Genomic DNA, 19,116 nt, shown 5'->3' with positions numbered 1-19,116 from the left:
GCATAGCACATCCAAACCTGCTTGAGGTAATACACCAAGACATAGATGAAATAATGCAGCATTTTTACTGCTTCCACGCAGAAATATATTCCAGCATCTGCAAACTAACACAATAATAAAAATTATATGAAGAAAAGCAAAATCAAACATGAAAGGTACTCCTCACTAGTGAAAACACCAAGATTTGCTTTCAAAAGGATCTTTTTCCTACAAAAAAATGAATGGTATGCCTTGATAAAAATCATCGTCATACAAATTCATTCCAGCATAACAAACTCCTCACAATTTCATTGCTACAAACTGCACTTTCAGAAACAACAAACTCAACAGAGTAAGACAGAGGACATTGCTTAGAAATTCTCAGTTTCCTTTCTATCAATATAAAACAAAGGTGGGATCTTCACTGTTTGTCAGGAACTGTCCTGGCTGTAAGATTTCTGATCTGGCCCCTTACATGTCTGTAAGGTTGATACCAACAACAAAGACAAAGCATTTTTTCACCAGGAAGGAGGAAAACACATTCTTGCACTACCTAGGGGAAGCACGGTTTTCTGTTTGTTGATTTATACTTCCGTAGGGTCTGCAATATATTTATTTATAGGTTTCCTTCTATTTTTATTTTTATTTTTATCCTATAAACCAGAAATTAAGAGGAAAATAGAGAAGTGTTGCAGTTTAACCCAGCAGGTGGCTGAGCACCACAGTCATTTGCTTACTTCTCCTTTCCTTCCCAGTGAGATGGGGGACAGAATTGAGAAAAAAACAAAGTAGAACTCGTAGGGTGAGATAGAACTACTTATTAAAAGAAAAGGATAATAGTTAAGACCGTGTGTGTGATTGAGATATATATATATATATATATATATATGCACCTTATAGCACTCGCCACTCACAGTGAAGGGCCCAAGGAGCTGGGAGGGAATAGTATTAGAACAGCTGACTATAACTGGCCAAAGGGATATTCTGCTGCTTGGGGGGCAAACTGGGCATCATTGAGGGGATAGTGAGCAATTGCTTGTGTATCACTTGTTATATACACTCATATATGACAATGTCATGCAGTACAGAATATCCCTTTGGCCAGTTTAAGTCAGCTGTCCTAATATTATTCCCTCCCAGCTCCTTAGACCCTTCAGTGTGAATGGCCTTGGCTCTGTACAACACTGCCTAGCAGTAACTATAAACATCAGTGTGTTGTCAACATTGTCTTTCTCTGAGAATGAAAACAAAACATCATACCAGACACTCTAAGGAAAATAATTTTGTCCCAGCTGAAACTAAGAAAAGAAGAAAACAAAGGTATGCATAAACCTCACACCCACAGCACTTTGTTCAACCTATGCTTCAGGTCCAAAAGATTTAGTAGGAAAACCTCCCAAAAGCAATAACCAAATTCAAAATCCTATGGCCACGGTGACTTGACTCCCACATACAGACAACACAGTCTTTTAGAAATTCTGTTTTTCCACAGACAGACCCCTGCAGTTTTCCGATAGAAAAGGGTATTTTGTTTTTACCCATTGTGCTGTCTTTGGTTTGCTGCGTGGTTGCTGAGATGGAAAAACAGCAGTCTTTGTATCTACTTTCAGGTCCTGCAATGTGCCTTTCCACCCCTTTTTAAGTGCGAGGAGTTGCATGTATGTTTAGAACATTCTAGAGATAACAAAGAGGTCCTAGTGGGTGATCTTAAGTATTTATATTGTCTCCTTTTACAGAGAGAAGACGAACAAGGCATTTCAAACGAAGCTCAGAGAAGCCGAAAAGGAAACCACAGTTTTATTTTTCTCTTTAGATCTTAAGTTCAGTGAGGCCTCATCCCTCAGCACGAATTGTTGTGCTACGCTTTTCTATAGTTCTGAAATATCTCGGGTGACCTAGAGACATTCCGTGAAAATAAAAATCCTGCTGTCAACCAAAAGATGCAGATAAATACTCTCTAATTCTCCGCTTCTGACTTTCTCAGATCTCAGGAAAGATACCTGGAAACAAGATGTTCCAGTTTCAGTGGCAAAAGTCTTCCTAGACAATACAGGTTTTGGGAAATAAGGCAGATTGTTTACCCTCTGGTAGTATTTTTACTCTCTTTGATTCACACAATGTATGGGAGAAAATTATTTTCTGACATCTTGTTCTGTTTACCCCTCTTTCTCCACCTTCCTAGTTCCACCTAGAAAGAAAGGTCATTGAGGTGAGACTGATAACACAGTGCACTGACGTGGATGTGGCTCTGGGCAGCCTGGTCTAGTGGTTAGTGACCCTGCACATACCAAGGGGGTTGAAACTAGATGATCATTGTAGCCCTTTTCAACCCAGGCCATTCTGTGATTCTGTGATTCTATGATACGCACTCCAGTGCATATATCTGTGCTCAAAAGTTTTTAGCTCTTCTTTTACTTCCCTCAATCACAAATCTGTTCTTGAAGGTTCTACCAGACAAACAGGAGCATCCTGGAGGCACTTTAACTTAAGTGGCCACAAAGTCAGACCATGCTGGCAGCAGAAAGTATCAGTGGTATAAGGCACTTCTTCCATACTACAGTATTAAGTGCATAGCTGGTAGACACATTTCCAGCAAATAGTTTACTCTGGACAGGAAGAAAGATTTGCTATAAAGAAGGCAAAATAATCACTCAAACAATGAAGTAGGGGAATCAGCTTCACCTCAGTACCTTTTATCCAGGAGGTCTTTGTCAGAGGCTGCTTTAATGTCCTTGCTAGAGTGGTGCCAGCTAAGCAAGCAAGGAACACTTGCAATAGGTCAGTAACCACACAGAGGCCAACAAAGTTGCTCACGTGCTGAAGCCAGTGAAGCTAACCATGTTCAGGAAAAATGCTTGCTTACTGAGCTGTGCTGGATCAGCAACCTGCCTCCTGAATAAAGTCCAAAGATTGCTGCTGCTTCTATTTCCTCTTTAAAAAGCTTCCTTTTCCCCCCATAAGGAAAGTGTCTTCTGCCAGACTGACAGAGCACTACCTTTACACTATGACAAGATAATGCACGAGCAGTATCAGATGCACCCCGTACTAGTTACCAAACCTCTGTTTTTTTAATCGAGTCTAACAGGCCAGACTGGTACATGTAAGCATATGCCTTTGTCAAACTGTGACCTTCAGCTGACATTACAGCTTCTGTCCTGAAGAGTATGACCTACTCTGTAATTATGTACTGTAAATGCAGAACACTTTCAGGGAAAGAAATGGGGAAATTTCATGGCAAGTTCAACACTTTGTCCAGGGCCACTAGAATCATCTTCCAGCCATGGGAATCTGCTGCAGTGTCACTGAGCTTCTTACAAAAGTGATATAGATAGCAGACAGAATACGGATTAAACAATGCCTACACCAAAGCATCTTCTCTTAGTCTGGGATATTTATACACACAAGATCACCATGTACTTTTTGGGGAGCTGAACTGTTCTCTCACTTTCAGCCTTATTCACATATTGAGTTAATCTGTCTTGAGGAAATTCCATTATTATGTCATGAACATATAAAAATTGCTTTTGTTTAATGTGACATTTGCATTTGGGAAAAAGTCTTTGCTCTGAAGTTCAATTATTGACAAACACGGCTAAGCATGTAAATAGCTCTTTCCCAGATCCTCTTCTGTCCTTTTCCTGTAATTTCCATTAGATTTTAAACCACAAGTTTGGCAGAGCTACTGCCAAAAAAGGACTTTCACCGTCCCTACCACAAAACTGTAGGTAACATATGCAGAAATGAACACCCAGGGGCAAATTCCCTCTCATTTTTTTATTGATTTCCACCGACATTTTTGCAATGGGAATGGATTTGTCCTTCCACCAGGCATCCAACTTGTTAACTCTTTTGGTTGTTGAAGAAAGCAGATTTGTCAACAAACTGTTTCTTGTAGGACTGATCCTGGCAAAGGACTCCGCATGAACTTTCTGAATCAGGATGTTGTTCATTTCCTAGCTCACCATGGAATTCATTTGAAGCAGGATCGTGCCCATAGCTAATGCAGGTCCTTTAAAGAAGAAACCACAACAAAGCTAGCAGATGTCAGTAACAACACTTCTGAAGCTGGTTTCTGATGGGCAGTTTACCTTACGTCTAAGAGAGGAGGCTTGGTAGAAAACCTTCCTGTGATTAAGATTTTCATAATGGTATTCTCTCATGTGGAGTCTCTGGTGTCTATTAACACAGTTGGGTTCACAGTTCAATTATGTGAATTCTTTGAAGTCTCATTATGCAGTTAAGCTCATACTCCAATTTTTCCCTGAGGTTCCTCTCCTCTCTCCAGACATTAATTTCCAAGGAACTCATAGGAATTTTTAATATCTCTGATATCAATGTCAATGTGCCACAATCAGCCTGCAGTTTCAATAAACATTTGGTGAGAGGGAGTCTAGGGAGAAAGGTAGTAAGCGGCAACCAGGCAGTCCTATTGTGTAAATAACTTTTTTTTGAGAAAACTAAGTTAAACACACCATTATACACCTCAACAAATGCACTCTGCAACTGCCTGAACAAAACACCATTTCTTGACAAAGTGGAGATCATCTTCTTGCTCCATTTTCATCATCAGCTTTTAGATTATCAAGCCCTTTAAAATCACTCCAGGACACACAGGACTAACTCATAGTGGTGATAAGCAAAGAATAGTTTTAAGTGTGAGAAACCATACCCTTTTGTTTGCTGTAAATCTATTTGTTTAATAAAAAAGTAACCAACCAAGAAAATATCAACTTCTCCCACTCCATAGGAAATCCACTCCTGGGTCTCTCCCTCTCTCTGTCTCACTCTCCTTCTCAACACAAGGCCATGCCTTTCTTTAATTAAGAAGACAATTTTATACACTTGCCTTTTGACCTGAGTTCCTCCTCTTCACTACTAATAAAACTTTTAACACAGAAGGCAAGTACCAGTGTTTGGTTTTAATGTTATTGTGTCCACAGTTTTGATTGAATTTCTTTCTAGTGACCAAATATGACCGTAAATTGCAAATTTGTTTTGTTGCCTACTCCAGATCTTCATAGCCAGAACTGCTAATGCAGTAACACATAGCACTTCTTGAAAGTCATGTTATTACCACATACACTGGCCTGCTTGCAAAACTTCTTATTTTAAGCCTTATGGTTTCAAAATCACTCTGTATTCTTGGACCTCCTGAATCTTAGGCATGCAATCTGAGATTCTGCAGTCCCAGATATGATCAAGACTAAATTTAATTACATAGAAGCTGTAGAATTTTGGGTAAGAACTTTTCAGTGAAGGATTAAAATCAGGAGCCTCTAAATCAGAATTGAGCAATGCAGTAAGGAAAGACAGATAAAGAAAACAGTCAGAAAAATAATCAATGTACCTGGAGTATTAGCAGCATTTGAATAATAGAAGGTGGAACTCTTGCTCTGGAACGTGATAATGCATCTTCTAGTTTGATATTGAGGGTAATTATATTCCTAAAGTGCAGAAGAGCCAGCTGCCGCACTGAGGGTTCCTTCCCCTTGGAACAGAAACAAAGAAAAATGGGTTATGAATTTTGTGAAAACGAGTTTCCATATCCTCAGTCTTTCCTCCACTTCTGAAGGATTACAAGAATGGTAAACCTGAGTGAAAAGCAGAGGAAATACAACAAAGGACACAGAGCAGCCCACAAATCTGCACAGTGAATTTGATTCAGAAGTTCTGAATGTGCAGACAATGAATGAGTACAGCTACATATGAGGAGGAGAGATGAAAATCTTACCTGAGTGCAGGATATATAATGACATATTGTACTTTAACATCAAGGAAATATATAGTATATTAAATAAAAGAAAGTAGGGATGAAAAAGCAGAGCTGGATCTCCAGTATTTCTCAAGATTTAATATCAACTTCTCTCAAATGTTCTGTAAAGTTGCAACTTCTCCACTGAATTCATATTTCATGCCTTCAATTAACTCAGTTAATTGCAAAAAGGTAATACTGATGACCTCTGCACAATCACTTCAGGCATAAAATCCATTTGGCAAAATTAAAGAAAGTTTCCAAAGCTTTCCCAAATATGTTTAGGCAGTGAACTCCCAAATAAAAACTACAGGTATCCAAGAGTAACTCTAGAAGGTCACTTATAACTATCTGGGACAAATTCCCTTAGGACTTCAGTAAAAAACAACACTCTTTTGACCATCAATAAGTTAGAAGTTTGAGCTTTCATTCACATCAGACCAAGTACCTAATACAGATTTTAAATTACTGGAGTCAAACTCTGAGCTCAGGTTAACTTGTCTAACTTTACTGACTACTGTTTTCCATTTAAAGTAGTATAGAATTTGACCTCCTTCTCAAAAGTGGGGGTACTTCACAGACATTCATATGGCAGAGGAGGAAATGTGTGCATTGAAGTCAATACAGCTCCACTTATTTCCCTGTGTGCACATTTTAGTTTATTGTTCAGGACCTTCATGGACTTCTAGTGTGAGCTGACCTAAGGACCAGTCATCCTACCTGTACTCTGTACCTATTTTCAAAGTTCCCATTCATCTTTCTCACCCGAACACTTCAAATCTCTGTTTGCATAAGTGACTTATTTGCATAACTTGTCTATACAGAACAGCTGTAATGGAAGGTTGGCCCGAGGAGAGAGAGTTTAGGATTGCATCAATCCGTTGATGAACCAGTAAGGTTGCTTTTTCCAGTTTTTCAAGATTCTATAGTAACAGCGTAATTTTTCACCTGCACAGGATAGAAAATAGCCTGGAGCATGGGCAGGACATCACTGAAGAAAAAATCCCAGGTTTCAGCTAAGGTATCCAGCAGTTTCTGCCCTGCAAAAACATAAAATAAATAAGTGAACTGTCTTGGTTTTAATCAGCTAACTGAAAACATGACTCTGCTAGCTCTATATAAAGATGAATCATTTACCAGACACTTTCAGTAGCAAAGAATTTGTATTCCTTTCAGAACATCAAATAATTCAATATTTGTGTCTTTTTAGATGACAAAACTAATGTTCTTAATAAACTCAGTGACTTGAGATTCAAGATTATGCAGAAAAACCTTGTGAAGAATACAACGTCATGCCTCCTCCTCTTCCTGCAGTAATTCCAACTGAACAAGACTGCAGGAAACAGCAGGAGGAGGACATAGCAGATTAAATGTAGAAGCATTCCTGCAGGCAAAATTCCCTCACCATGTTTCTTTCTGCACTTAAAGCCACAAAGCAGCGAAGAAAGCCTCACTCTGTAGAGATGCTTCTACAAAATAACCCCATAGATCAACCTTTTGGCTTCCTTGCATCTACCTTTACACAGATGATCTCAACCAAGGTCTATGGAAAGCAGAGAATGCTGCAGGCTTTCCGTTTTCCTATAGCTTTCAAAGGATGCATCAAATCTGCGATGACATGAGTTAGTTCCCTGTGACTTTCTTCAATTCCTTTCCAGTTGCAGCTACCTGGAAGCCTTCATAGGAGACACTGGAGAAGCCCTGGATCATACAACCAAGCTGAACACCGAGTTCCTCACAGAACATCTTATATAAAACACAGAGGCAAAGGCAGGACCTGAGAGCTGCAGGACAGAAATTCTGGCTTGATAGCTGAATGCAGGCCCAAGAGGCCTAAGTGAACAGAGGCAAGCTCTTCAGTGGCCTTCTGCCCCTCACCCATGAACTGGGGACAACTACACACACACCAGCAAGTATTCTGGAGATAAATACATGCATTACATGAGGCATTCAGATATGACAACATGACTTATCAGGATGCAAATTTAATAGCAATCTCAAGACTGGTTTCAGAATCAAAAACTATTCATATTTGTACTACAGCATTAGTTAAGGTTCAGCCAGGGAGCATTTTGCCTAGAATTGTACACACATCACTAAGAAAATCTGCATGAAAGCACCTATACTCCGAGTTAGACAAGTGCCAATCTTTATTATGGGATACTTCATCTTGCTGCATTTTTAAATGCATGACAAATAGCAGCATCTCTGGCCCAGCTGCAACTCCTGGGTTGACACTCTAAGACCTTCAAATCCGCAATATCACACAGGGGTTCTCTCTGTCCTACACACTCCTGTACTAGACTGAAAAGGGTCTTCTCCTTTTCAGTTTTTTTTTTTTTATTTGTCTTTTTCCGACCAGCTGTGGAAGTAGTAATTGTAATAAATACCACTGCATTATAAACTTCATACGAAACTGTGTTTCAGCGAGAGGAAACCTGATCATGATGGACAACCCAAATAACTCCAAGCCAGAAGGGCAGATTTTTAAAAACAGTTAAATATATTAGCTACTCATAAACTCAGGTTAAATGGAAATGAAGCCTTTAAAAAATCTGGAACCAAATGTGGGTGCTGAATATTTAGATTCAGTCCTTTTCAAATTTTGCTCCTAGAACTGTATGAAGTAGAAATATGTGGTTGTGATAAGCATGCCTTTAGTACAGCACATTCCTTCCACATTGTGGGCAGCTTGTTTTGTAAAGGGATGGATTTCTGTGCAGTAGCTCAGAAAGGCTGCAGAGATAACTTTCCCCAGTAGGCCTTTTACTGTGGGTTGAAGAGGAATTCCTGTAGTATGGTGATGATTAGTATCTTTCACATCAAGGAATATGACTTCTTGGTCCTTTCAAGAATATGTTTTCTTTTACTGTCAGGTAAAGAGTCCTATATTTACCTTAACTATTTGCTTGATTCAAGAAATCTAGGTTACTTTAAATGCTCATTTAAGTGAAGGGTAATGTCAGTTTGGTATGACTTTAAAACGCACACTGTACTTTTCACAGCATTTCCTGAAGTTAACTGAAAATTCTGAAGGAAATAGAAGACTGAAACACCTTTTGCTCAAAACAAAGGTTGAAATATTCAGAACTTCCTGCAGAACAAAACCACTCCAATGTGCGCTCTGAAATGATCTCTTCTCTTTTGAAAACTTCAACACCGAGTGGATAGGGACACCCATATCATCAGATGCAGGACAACCTGAGATTTGAGAGAAAGGACCACTACAGACTAAGGAGGGCGGACCAACTCAGAATGGGAGCTTCCATGACTTCTGGGCTCCCAACTTAGTGGCAGGTATTTTCAGAGAGAGAAATGGGGTCAGCAACTATGGGATGGACTCTACAGTGTTGTGCTTTTGCTGCTGTGAAAACCAGATTCCAGCCCTGGAAACTCACATCGACCAGCAACTCAAAAGGTAAGGTAATAGAAAAGTTTGTGCCAGGAAGATCTCTGCCTCTAAATTAGATTCCTGAACTGCAGCTATCTTCCTATATCCTTTAGTGAGTTGACATTTCCATGTTTTTTTTCCAAGCATATGTTTGGTCGACTTAATTGTCACCAGTAGTTCTGATCATATTTTAAAGAGAAAACGTAAAATGATTCACCAAATTAAAAAAATAAATAAATTCTCAGCTTGCTGAAATTTTGGTATTTAATAAAAACACTCCTATATTTGAAAGCCACTTACTGGTCTTACATTCCAATTTTTTTTTTCTCAGCATAGACATCAAACGTCAGTGGTAGTATTTTTGATTTTCAAGCTAGTAAAACCTTAAGAACAAGGGGTTGAACTTTGGTAGTTCTCTGCATCCAATCTACCAATTTGATCCTTAAAAATGACTTTCTTTGTGAATTACAAAGCAGCTACAAAGATCTTGAAAGCCTTACAGCTCTATTGTGCTCTCCAAGCTGTTATTTCATGTCACTGAGGAACTCAGTGTTTCATTCAGAGGAGTTTGAGTACTGTAATGTGAAATTTGTTCTCCTTCTGTTGCGTTCTGGGCTATTGTCTTTTTATCGGAAAAGTTGAATCCTATAGCACCATCTTAATCCCATCAACTATTCTGCCAGTAATGAAAGGTCACATTTAAGATTTAGAGATGGCTGAAATGAATGGAAATGGTTGTCTCCAGGCTACTGCTAAAAAGGTATATTTATACTAAGTGGTATTATGACTGCAGCTTTGGGGAAAGCCACATTTCTTTAAAAAGACTCTTCAAAGATCTTCAGACTATTTACATATTCAATAACCTTTGGAAATATTCCAAAATCATGTCACTTTCTAATGCTGTATGCCTACATCTAAGACAAAACAGCATACTGAACAACACATCTAAAAGCTGCAGAATAGCATAGGACATGAAATGAGAGTGGCCATCAATAGGAAGTATTGGTTGAAAGTTGACCAGGCAAAAACACATCTGCATTTTTCCCATGCACTTCCCCAGCACACTGAGAAGATACCATTCTTTCTGTATTCACGTAGATTAATTCAAAAGCTACCCTGGCTCAGGTTTTTTTTGCAGTGCTCACAATGACAGGGAGGAGAATGAATGGACCCAGAAATGTAGACTGGGTAAGTGATACAACTTTATCAGTGGGAACTAATTCTTATGGGCACATTTTTCCAGATTTGCATAGACACAAATGAAAAAAAAAAGCAGAAATTGGTTCGCACTCACAAATTCATCCCCTGTCTCTGTATTCGTTTATTTTAAATTTGGACTGTTCCGAACATAAAAGAAACTACCTTGATGTTTACTTCCACAAGGTGACACCTCCAGAAGGTGCAGGCAGTTTAATGTTGCCTTGACAGTAAAAAAAGAGACAGCATCTGACCTCATTTATGTAATCATGAATCCAAAACAACTCTTAAAAACAACCCACAGCATTGCTCTGCATTTTGACAGGCACTTCAACTAACTTGGATCCCAAAGTTTAGATTTTTGTTTACTAAAACACATCATTCTGTTTTTCCTCTTTTCTTTAATACTGAGTAGACTGTAATTGGAGGTGAAGGAAGTGTCTACATCCGAGGTATTAATCCTTTACTCTGTAGCTGCTCTGGGAGGTCACTTCTCCCTGATGAAGGTCAATGGGAACATCATGGTATGTCAGAACAACATATTGGAGGAATAGACTGATACCTCTTAATCCACAGTACAGGAGAATTCGCAAAAAGAACTGAGCTGCTTTCCGGATGCAATGCTAAAACTCCTCTGACAGATATAGATAGCTATGCTAAAATTCAAGTTACCTTCATAAAACCGGATCTTGTCTCTTAGGATCACCATGCCTTTTGTGAGCAGTTGATTCTGTAAATAAAATAAAGACTAACATTACTCAATTATATACTTTCCTGTAGCCATCATATTTCACCTTTTGATCTTTCTTAATTTCTGACAGCAGACGAGGTTTCATTTTGATGATCAATTACAGAAGGACTTTTCCTGCCACGTCCAACTTGCTTAGGAAATTATTCAAATAATCTGTAATCTCCTACTGCTTGCAGGACACAGCACCCACTCTGTGCAATGCAAAGTGCTCCTTGACTTCAAATGTCTGACTCACACTGCAGGTATTCTGTCTTAGAAAAGAATACTGCTTCAGTAGATAACAGGTGCCCATTACTAACTCTCTTTCCTAGGAAACATACTTACAATGAAATTACTTGCTTTATTCAGGAATTTAAATTGTAAGTTACAAGTGAATGTCTGAAATCTACTGAAAGATGGTAGTACCATACAAAAAACATTGACTGCACAAACCTATTGCAGGCACTGGGTTTTCACTATCTAAATGTATATATAAACCTCAGATCTCACTTACTCATAAATGACAACATAGAGAAGTCAATGGAAATCTCGAAATGGTTTCAAGTGACTCTGTATTGGCATTTAGAGCAGGTGAAGGGATTTTGCTCAGTAGCACATAAAAAAAAATCTGATTTAAATGAAAGAAAACACATGCCTACCTGTAAATATTCAGTGAAAAAGGATCCCAGTTCTGTTTTCAATAACTGCCTGTATAAAAAGAATATGAAAAGGACCTCTGTAATCAACAAACTGTATTAGCTGCTCACTGTATGAGAAAGGGGAAGACACTAACAACAAAATATTTTCACACAGTCTGCCAATAAAGGCTAACTAAAATTGTAACAAACAGGGCCAACAATACTAAGACTCTCAACCAGCATTTCTCTGTGGTGCAAAATATCTGCTGTTCTTTTAGATGGTTCATTGCACAAACACACATGAAAAGAAACTGAAAGAGGATGTATTCCATCCTACTTCTAACCCTTTTTAAAAATGCCTGAGCTGTTCTCCTTCAGTGTCAGGGTTTGACTGGCATCTGGCATTGCAAATGTGGGAGAAGTCTTGGCACTCTGAGTCTGTCAGTGTGGCTGAGTCAACAAACAGGCATGTAACTTAGCTGAGGTCTACTCACAGCCAGATAATTTGTTCTGTGTAACTCCCCCAAAAAAGCCGTGACAAAATGTTTAGAGAGAAACCTGAGACAAGATGATATTCTGCAGGTTTTGTTGCAGGTATGAAATGTAGTGAGTTTTCTGAAAGGGGTCATGATCTTCCAAGTCAGGATTCATGAAGTGAAATTTCATGTAGTTTCAGTGAAAAAGCAGGTAGAAACATAACCATTCAACTCTGTTTCATGACTCCTTTGCACTAAAACCTACAAACTGATCTAACAGAGCAAACCAAATTCACATCCAAAAAAACACAACAACCTACCAGAAAGAACTTTAATGTTCAGAGCCAGCATTCCTCCACACAAACCCAACATTTCTATCCAGACAAAAGTCTCCACAAAGCTGAAGAGTTGTATATTGTTTAAGTCTCACATATTGGATACTAGATGTTTAGCACTTCTTTGTACTCATGTCACTGTTAAGATGCCCCAGCAAGAGGTCAGACCATTTAAGAGTTTCACTCCAACTGGACTTTCTGAGCTCTTGCCAGTCTGGCCTTGACCTCTTACAGAAATCTGCCCGTGCAGTACCAGGAAGAAATGAGGTAAAATTCAACTCAAAATCTAAAGACCTGCATCAGCTAGACAACTCAGTGCTCTGATCACTTGTGTATTTATGAAAACTACACATTTGTAGCAAATTATCATCCATCCCTTTAGATTATATCTTTAATAAACAAACAAGTAATTAAACAAATTATTACAATTAGTAACCAAATACATGTCCAGTTTGAAAAGCCCAGCATAACACTGTGCTCCATAAAGAAGTCTGCCGGGTTGTTGTCTGATGCACGTGATTCAGCATAGCCTCCTGAAATCTTCTGCAAGTTCAGGGGAAGGAGGGTCAGGTCAATCTTTAGGAGGCCCAAATACAGTATCTTATTTATTTATCCTCAAGTACATGTCCACACTGACCCCACAGCACACTGGGGAAACACTCCAGGCATAAAAGAAATGGAAAATAAACACAAGGTAGAGTTTATTTCAGAAGTTTCTAATCATTTAAATCCTCTTTGGTTACAAATCTGATTAACTCAGACAAACTATCTATAAACAAAAGTTATCTAAGCCAGTCCAGGCTTTAGCTCTATGTCTCTCATTGCCATGGATGGCCACTGTATGGCTAGACCTCTCAGCATGCTTGCTGTTACAACATATGGGAGAGAACAATCCTTGCAGTGTCCTGAGACTCCATCCTTTCCCATATGCACTGGCAATCCCATTGTCAAGGCTGAACACCTGCCCCCACAAAATTGTTAAAGCCTTAAAGCATTAGAAGTGTTCACCAGCCCTTATTTCAACAAGTAAAAGGATGCTGTGCATGCCATGCATACTCAAAATGGTAATTTACTGTCCAAGTTGTTTTTCTTCTGGATCAGAAGCAATGGAACTAAAGGTTTTTCTTACTTTGAACGTAGATAATTAAGCAATTTTATGTTAAAATAACAAGGAAGTTGTGGTTTTGAATTCTACTATGCTAGTGACAATTTATTCCAAGGTACCTCCTTTCATTGTTGTTTCAAAAAAGTACTGGTGCTTCATGCTGACAGATTTTGCTTAAATTTCTACTTTCCTCAAGCTAGCAGCTCTTTGAAGTCTAGTCCTAGTTTCCTCATAGTCTTTAACAGGTGATATGCAAATACTTTCTCTTTTTATTCTACTGATAATTCTTGGCATTTAGAGCAGGAAAGAAAAAAGTTCTACTTATCTGATAACTGGCCCTCTGATAAAACAAAATCCCACTCCATTTCTACTTTTCAGCTGTGAATGAACTAAACAACAAGCTTGCAGTTAATTATAGAATCATATTTAAAAGAGAACAAAAAACTTCTTTTACAAATATATTAACAGTAAGAGGAGGGCTAAAGAGAATCTCCATCTTTTACTGGATGCAGCGGGGAACATGACCACTGAGGATAAGGAAAAGGTTCTCAATGCCTTCTTTACATCTGTCTTTAAAAGTCAGACCAAGTTGTCCTTGGGGTACTGAAGGACCCCCTGACCTGGAAGTCTGGAATGAGGAGCAGAATAAACCCCCATGATACAGGTGGAAACAGTTAGAGACCTGCTACTCCACCTGGACTGCCACAAGTCCATGGGGCCAGATGGGATCCAGCCAGATAGGGCACTGGGGGAGCTAGCAGAGGTGATAGCCAATCTTTGGTGCTTTCCACCATCTAACAGCGTTCCTGGTCAGCTGGAGAGGTCTCAGAGGATTGAAGACTTGTCAGTGTGACTCCCATCTACAGTAATAGTCATAAGGAAGATCCAGGGAACTACAGGCCTGTCAGCCTGATTTTGGCACCAGGTAAGGTTATGGAGCAGACTGTCTTGAGGGAGATCACATGGCATGTGTGAGACAACTGGGGGCTTAGGCCCAGCCAGCACAGGTTTGTGAAGAGCAGGTCCTGCTTGACCAACCTGATCTCCTTCTATAATGTATTGACCTGGCTGGTGGATGAGGAAAAGGCTGTTGATGTGGTCTACCCAGACTTCAGCAAAGCCTTTGACACTGAATCCCACAGAGAATCTGTCAGCCCGTGGCTTGGACAGGTACACTCTGCTGGGTAAGGAACTGGCTGGAAGGCCGGGCCCAGAGAGTGGTGGTGAATGGAGTTAAATGCAGCTGGTGACCAGTCACAAGTGGTGTTTCCCAGTATTGGGGGAACAGTCAGTGTTGGGGTCTGTCCTGTTCAATGTCTTTACTGCTGACCGGGATGAGGGCACTGAGAGCACCCTCAGTAAGTCTGCAAACGACACCAAGTTGGCAGGAAGTGTCCATCTGCCTGAGGGTAGGAAGTCTCTACACAGGGATCTGGACAGCTGGATTTATAGGGTGAGGCCAATAGATGAAGTTCAAGAAGACCAAGTGCCAGGTCCTGCACTTTGGCCACAGCAACCCAAGCAACACTACAGGTTTGGGGCAGAGTGGCTGGAAGACTGTAGGAGAAACAGACCTGGGAGTATTGATCAATGCTTGGCTGAATGTGAGCCAGCAGTGTGCCCAGGTGGCCAAGAAGACCAAAAGGTATCCTGACTTGTATCAGAAATAGTGTTACTAGCAGGAGCAGGGAGATGATCATCCCTTTGTACTCAGCCTCAGTGAGGCCACACCTTGAGTACTGCGTTCAGTTTTGGGCCTCTCACTACAAAAAAGTGATATCAAGTTCCTGGAGCATGTTCAGAAAAGGGCAACAAAGCTTGTGAGGGGAGCACAATCCTTATGAGCAGCAGCTGAGGGAACTGGAGTTGTTTAGTCTGGAGAAGAGGAGGCTCAGGGGTAACCTGAGCTCTGTACAACTACCTGAAGGGAGGTTGTGGCAAACTGGGGGTTGGCCTCTTCTCCCATGTAATAGTGATAGGACTAGAGGGAATGGTTTCAAGTTGTTCCAGGGAAGATTCAGTTTGGACATTAGGAAATACTTCTTCACTGAGAGAATGGTTAGGAGCTGGGAATGGGCTGCCCAGGGAGGTGGTGGAGTCCCACTCCCTGGAGGTGTTCAGGGAATGTTTAGATACTGCACTGAGGGACATGGTTTAGTGGGAAATATTGGTGATATGTGGAAGGTTGGACTGGATGACCTTGGAGGTCTTTTCCAATCTTGGTGATTTTATGATTCTATGATTGTATGCACTGGACTGTTTCATACTAAGCAGAAGCACAGCTACATTAACATCTCTGGTTACAGGGTAGAAAAATTGACAGCACAATTAATGCATCTTGCTCTTTCAATCCCTAATAAAACAGACACTTCACACTACTTAATTAATTTCTAGTGAAATAGTAAGCCCCTCAGGGCCACATCAGAGCACCACTGTTTGAAGTTCTCAGCACCATATTCATTTCAGAGTTCCACAGCAAAACTGGACAGAAGACATTGCTTGCTCTTTATTCTTCAATCTTTAATTTCCTTTAAAAAAAAACGATCAGGTTGTCATCTGTTAGAAGTTGGAAAATTCAGATTGCTGAGTAAATTTATCTAGATAAGTGGATGTCATAGTGGAATCTAGGTAAAAATCTGATTAAACCTATAAGAGATCACTGATCAGATAGAAGGCTTATGCATCTGATTTTGCTGACTGTCATTATGCAGTTTTATGATGCTTGTATATCATTATTATCAGACTTTCATTGCCTGTTTAATGCCTTCATAAATTAACATGATAATAAAAATGCACATAAAACACACTAAAATAGTTTCTGTCTTTTTTTATCTTCCTGTTGCTGCTTCCTTGGTTCATTTTGAGATTCTCTTGAAACATTACTCAGAATCACAGAATCACCAAGGTTGGAAAAGACCTACAGGATCTTCATCCAGTCCAACCATCAGCAATAGTTCTCACTAAACCATGTCCTTCAGTGCAACGACGTCCAAACATTTCCTGAACACCTCCAGAGTCGGTGACTCCACCACCTTCCTGTGCAGCCCATTCCAGAGCCTGACGACTCTTTCAGAGAAGTATTTCCTAATGTCCAGCCTGAATCTCCCGTGGTGCAGCTCGAAGCCATTCCCTCTAGTCATCTCTCTGCTTACATGAGAGAAGAGGCCAAACCCTAGCTCACTGCAGCCTCCCTTCAGGTAGTTACACAGTGCAATAAGGTCTCCTTATTGTATGTAATTGTACTGAATGTAAAGTCTAAGACAGTATTATAACTGATTTTATCTTTAATAGCAATTAGATTATATGAAGCAAATATAAGGATGTGATCTAACTGGGTTTGAACTTTTGCTACAAAAGAGGAAACAACACTGAAACGTGCTGTGTTTGCATCAAACCATTATCTTGAAACTCAAAAAAAGGGAGCTATAATGTGTATTAATCTTAACACAGGATATTGTGCTTCCTCCGCATTTCCCTTACCTTCTTTTTCTTCCTTGGTTTACAAGTGGTGTAAATAAACATTTTGAAATGACATATTGTGTATGAAATGAAAAAGGAAAACGTACCATCATTTCCACTCTACTGCACAAATAAACCAAGAGAAATACTAAGTAGAAAGTATATGCATTGAGATTTTTGTTACTTAAACTTTTAATCAACCCCCTACTGAATTATCTAGTAAGAGCTCACAAGAAGTAATGCACAAGACATACACTGATGAGACTCCTCTTACTGGAATATCTTCTCCAGTACCTGCATTATGATGCATCTTTATTCACGTGGTAGGGCAATTTGAAATAAACTGAAATCATACACTGTTTAGGTTTTTTGTTTTGTTTGTTGTTGTTGTTTTGATATAGAGCTCCTCAGTTCTGTCCCAACTTCTTATTTAAGGCCACCTTCTAATACCAGAGTAATTACATAAGAATGGTGTCAAAAGGCACCTGTGTAAGTGAGTGGCCAAACCCAGAGCAGTGAGACTGTACTGATTTGTACCCACTGACACTTATTAAGCAACCAGTGCATAAATAATCAGAGTACAAAGCCTCTACATGTGTATTCAGGCTAGGAAGCTATATGCAAGTATTTGCTCATATCCGTGATATGTGGTAATTGAACACTGTGACATTCCTAAGTCAAAATGAAGGTGCACAAACATCACAGGTGTAACGTGCTCAAATATTAACACTTGGTCTATGAGTCAATTGGGTGTTCAAGGTTTAACTATGAAAATATTCCAGAATCTGCTCCAATTAAAGTGTCAAAACAAAAACTTCTTTTACCATTCAGTAAATGCTGAAAAAGGTTATTGTTACTAGGTTATTGAAAATTCGAACACTTCTATACTCAAATTTTGCTCTATGGAAGTAATGGTGATGTGTTTCATTTTATTTATGTACTTCTTGGGAAAATGCATCTAAAACAATAAGGCAAACAAAGACTTGTCCCATTCCTGAGGCCATATTTATGAACCAGATATTTTTACACTGAATACTAATATTAACCAAAATAAAATATTTTGAATTAAATATCAAGAGTAGTAACCCAGATTTTTTTTGTATGTGTGAAGTTGCTACTTTCTCAACCAAAAGTTGTTTTGAGCTGAATTTAACTGAAGAGAAAGGTTTGAGTTTCAAGTAGTCAGGAGGTCCCACAAAGTTAACGACTATGATCAGCAGTAAAATGAAGAGACTAGCAGGAGTGCAGATTCAAGAAAGAGGCCACATCTGGACGTGTACACAAACAGGCTCAAAAAATATCACTACCATGCTTTTTTCTATAGACAGAGCTTTCTGTAGTCTTAGTCCATTTGCTGTTTTCTCATCTTAGAATTCTGTGTGAATGAACTGCATGCAGGACACACAATGAGAAGCTTCACCAAGTCCAAGCAGTCAATAAGAGAAACGGTGGAATTTGGCAATGAGTTAGAAGGATGTTCAGGCCAAGTAGAAGGTGAGAGGGAACAACCTCTAGGCTGGGGCTCTTTTGAGTAACCTGCCCTCCCTTTCCAGGCTATAAGGGGAGGGTCATAAATTTCCTGAACATGATTCTCACTAGGAGCTTGATTTGATCAAGCTGGGAATCAAATATCTGTGACAGGGACGCAAGTATGTGAACCAGCCTCAAAAGCCATGCTGCAGCCCATCTCACATTCACTCACATAACAAGTGATGCTGCTGATGTCTTGTTTATGACAGCACCTTTCTAGATTGGCCTAGATTTCATAATATTTTGTCCATCAGTTCAGGTGTGAGTCACCAGACATTATTCCTCCCAAAACAGAGCAAAACTGAATGATCAGCCAAGATGACAATACAGCAGCATTATTCTTACACTAACAAAGGAAATAGGCCCATCATGCAGCAGCATAATCCATCACAAACTGGGAAAAAAAAATCAGTCTGTAGTCAGCTTGCCTATTCTGCTCCCTCAGATGTTGCAATTAAACATAGCTATATTAACAAGTAACATCACTGTTCAAGGCTTACACCCAGGTGAATGAATGCAAAATC

The 19,116-nt window shown here is 39.5% G+C and overlaps 1 protein-coding gene across 8 annotated transcripts in view; it reads right to left on the bottom strand.

Moving 5' to 3' along the window:
- Positions 1–19,116, bottom strand: part of PRR5 (proline rich 5) — an 84,813-nt gene that overhangs the window by 18,468 nt on the left and 47,229 nt on the right. For all 8 annotated transcript variants that reach the window (XM_085232800.1, XM_085232778.1, XM_085232781.1 and 5 more), the window contains 4 exons: positions 11,709–11,757; positions 10,992–11,049; positions 6,680–6,771; positions 5,327–5,467 (listed from right to left, as the gene is read on the bottom strand). In XM_085232800.1, coding sequence (XP_085088926.1) covers positions 5,327–5,467; positions 6,680–6,771; positions 10,992–11,049; positions 11,709–11,757 — 340 coding nt within the window. The remainder of the gene's footprint in view (positions 1–5,326; positions 5,468–6,679; positions 6,772–10,991; positions 11,050–11,708; positions 11,758–19,116) is intronic.

This window comes from Meleagris gallopavo, chromosome 1, assembly GCF_905368555.1.
Source record: "Meleagris gallopavo chromosome 1, MGAL_WU_HG_1.1, whole genome shotgun sequence".
NCBI lineage: Eukaryota > Metazoa > Chordata > Aves > Galliformes > Phasianidae > Meleagris > Meleagris gallopavo.
Note: the sequence above shows the minus strand (reverse complement) of the source record. Positions and strands in the feature narration are given on the sequence as shown.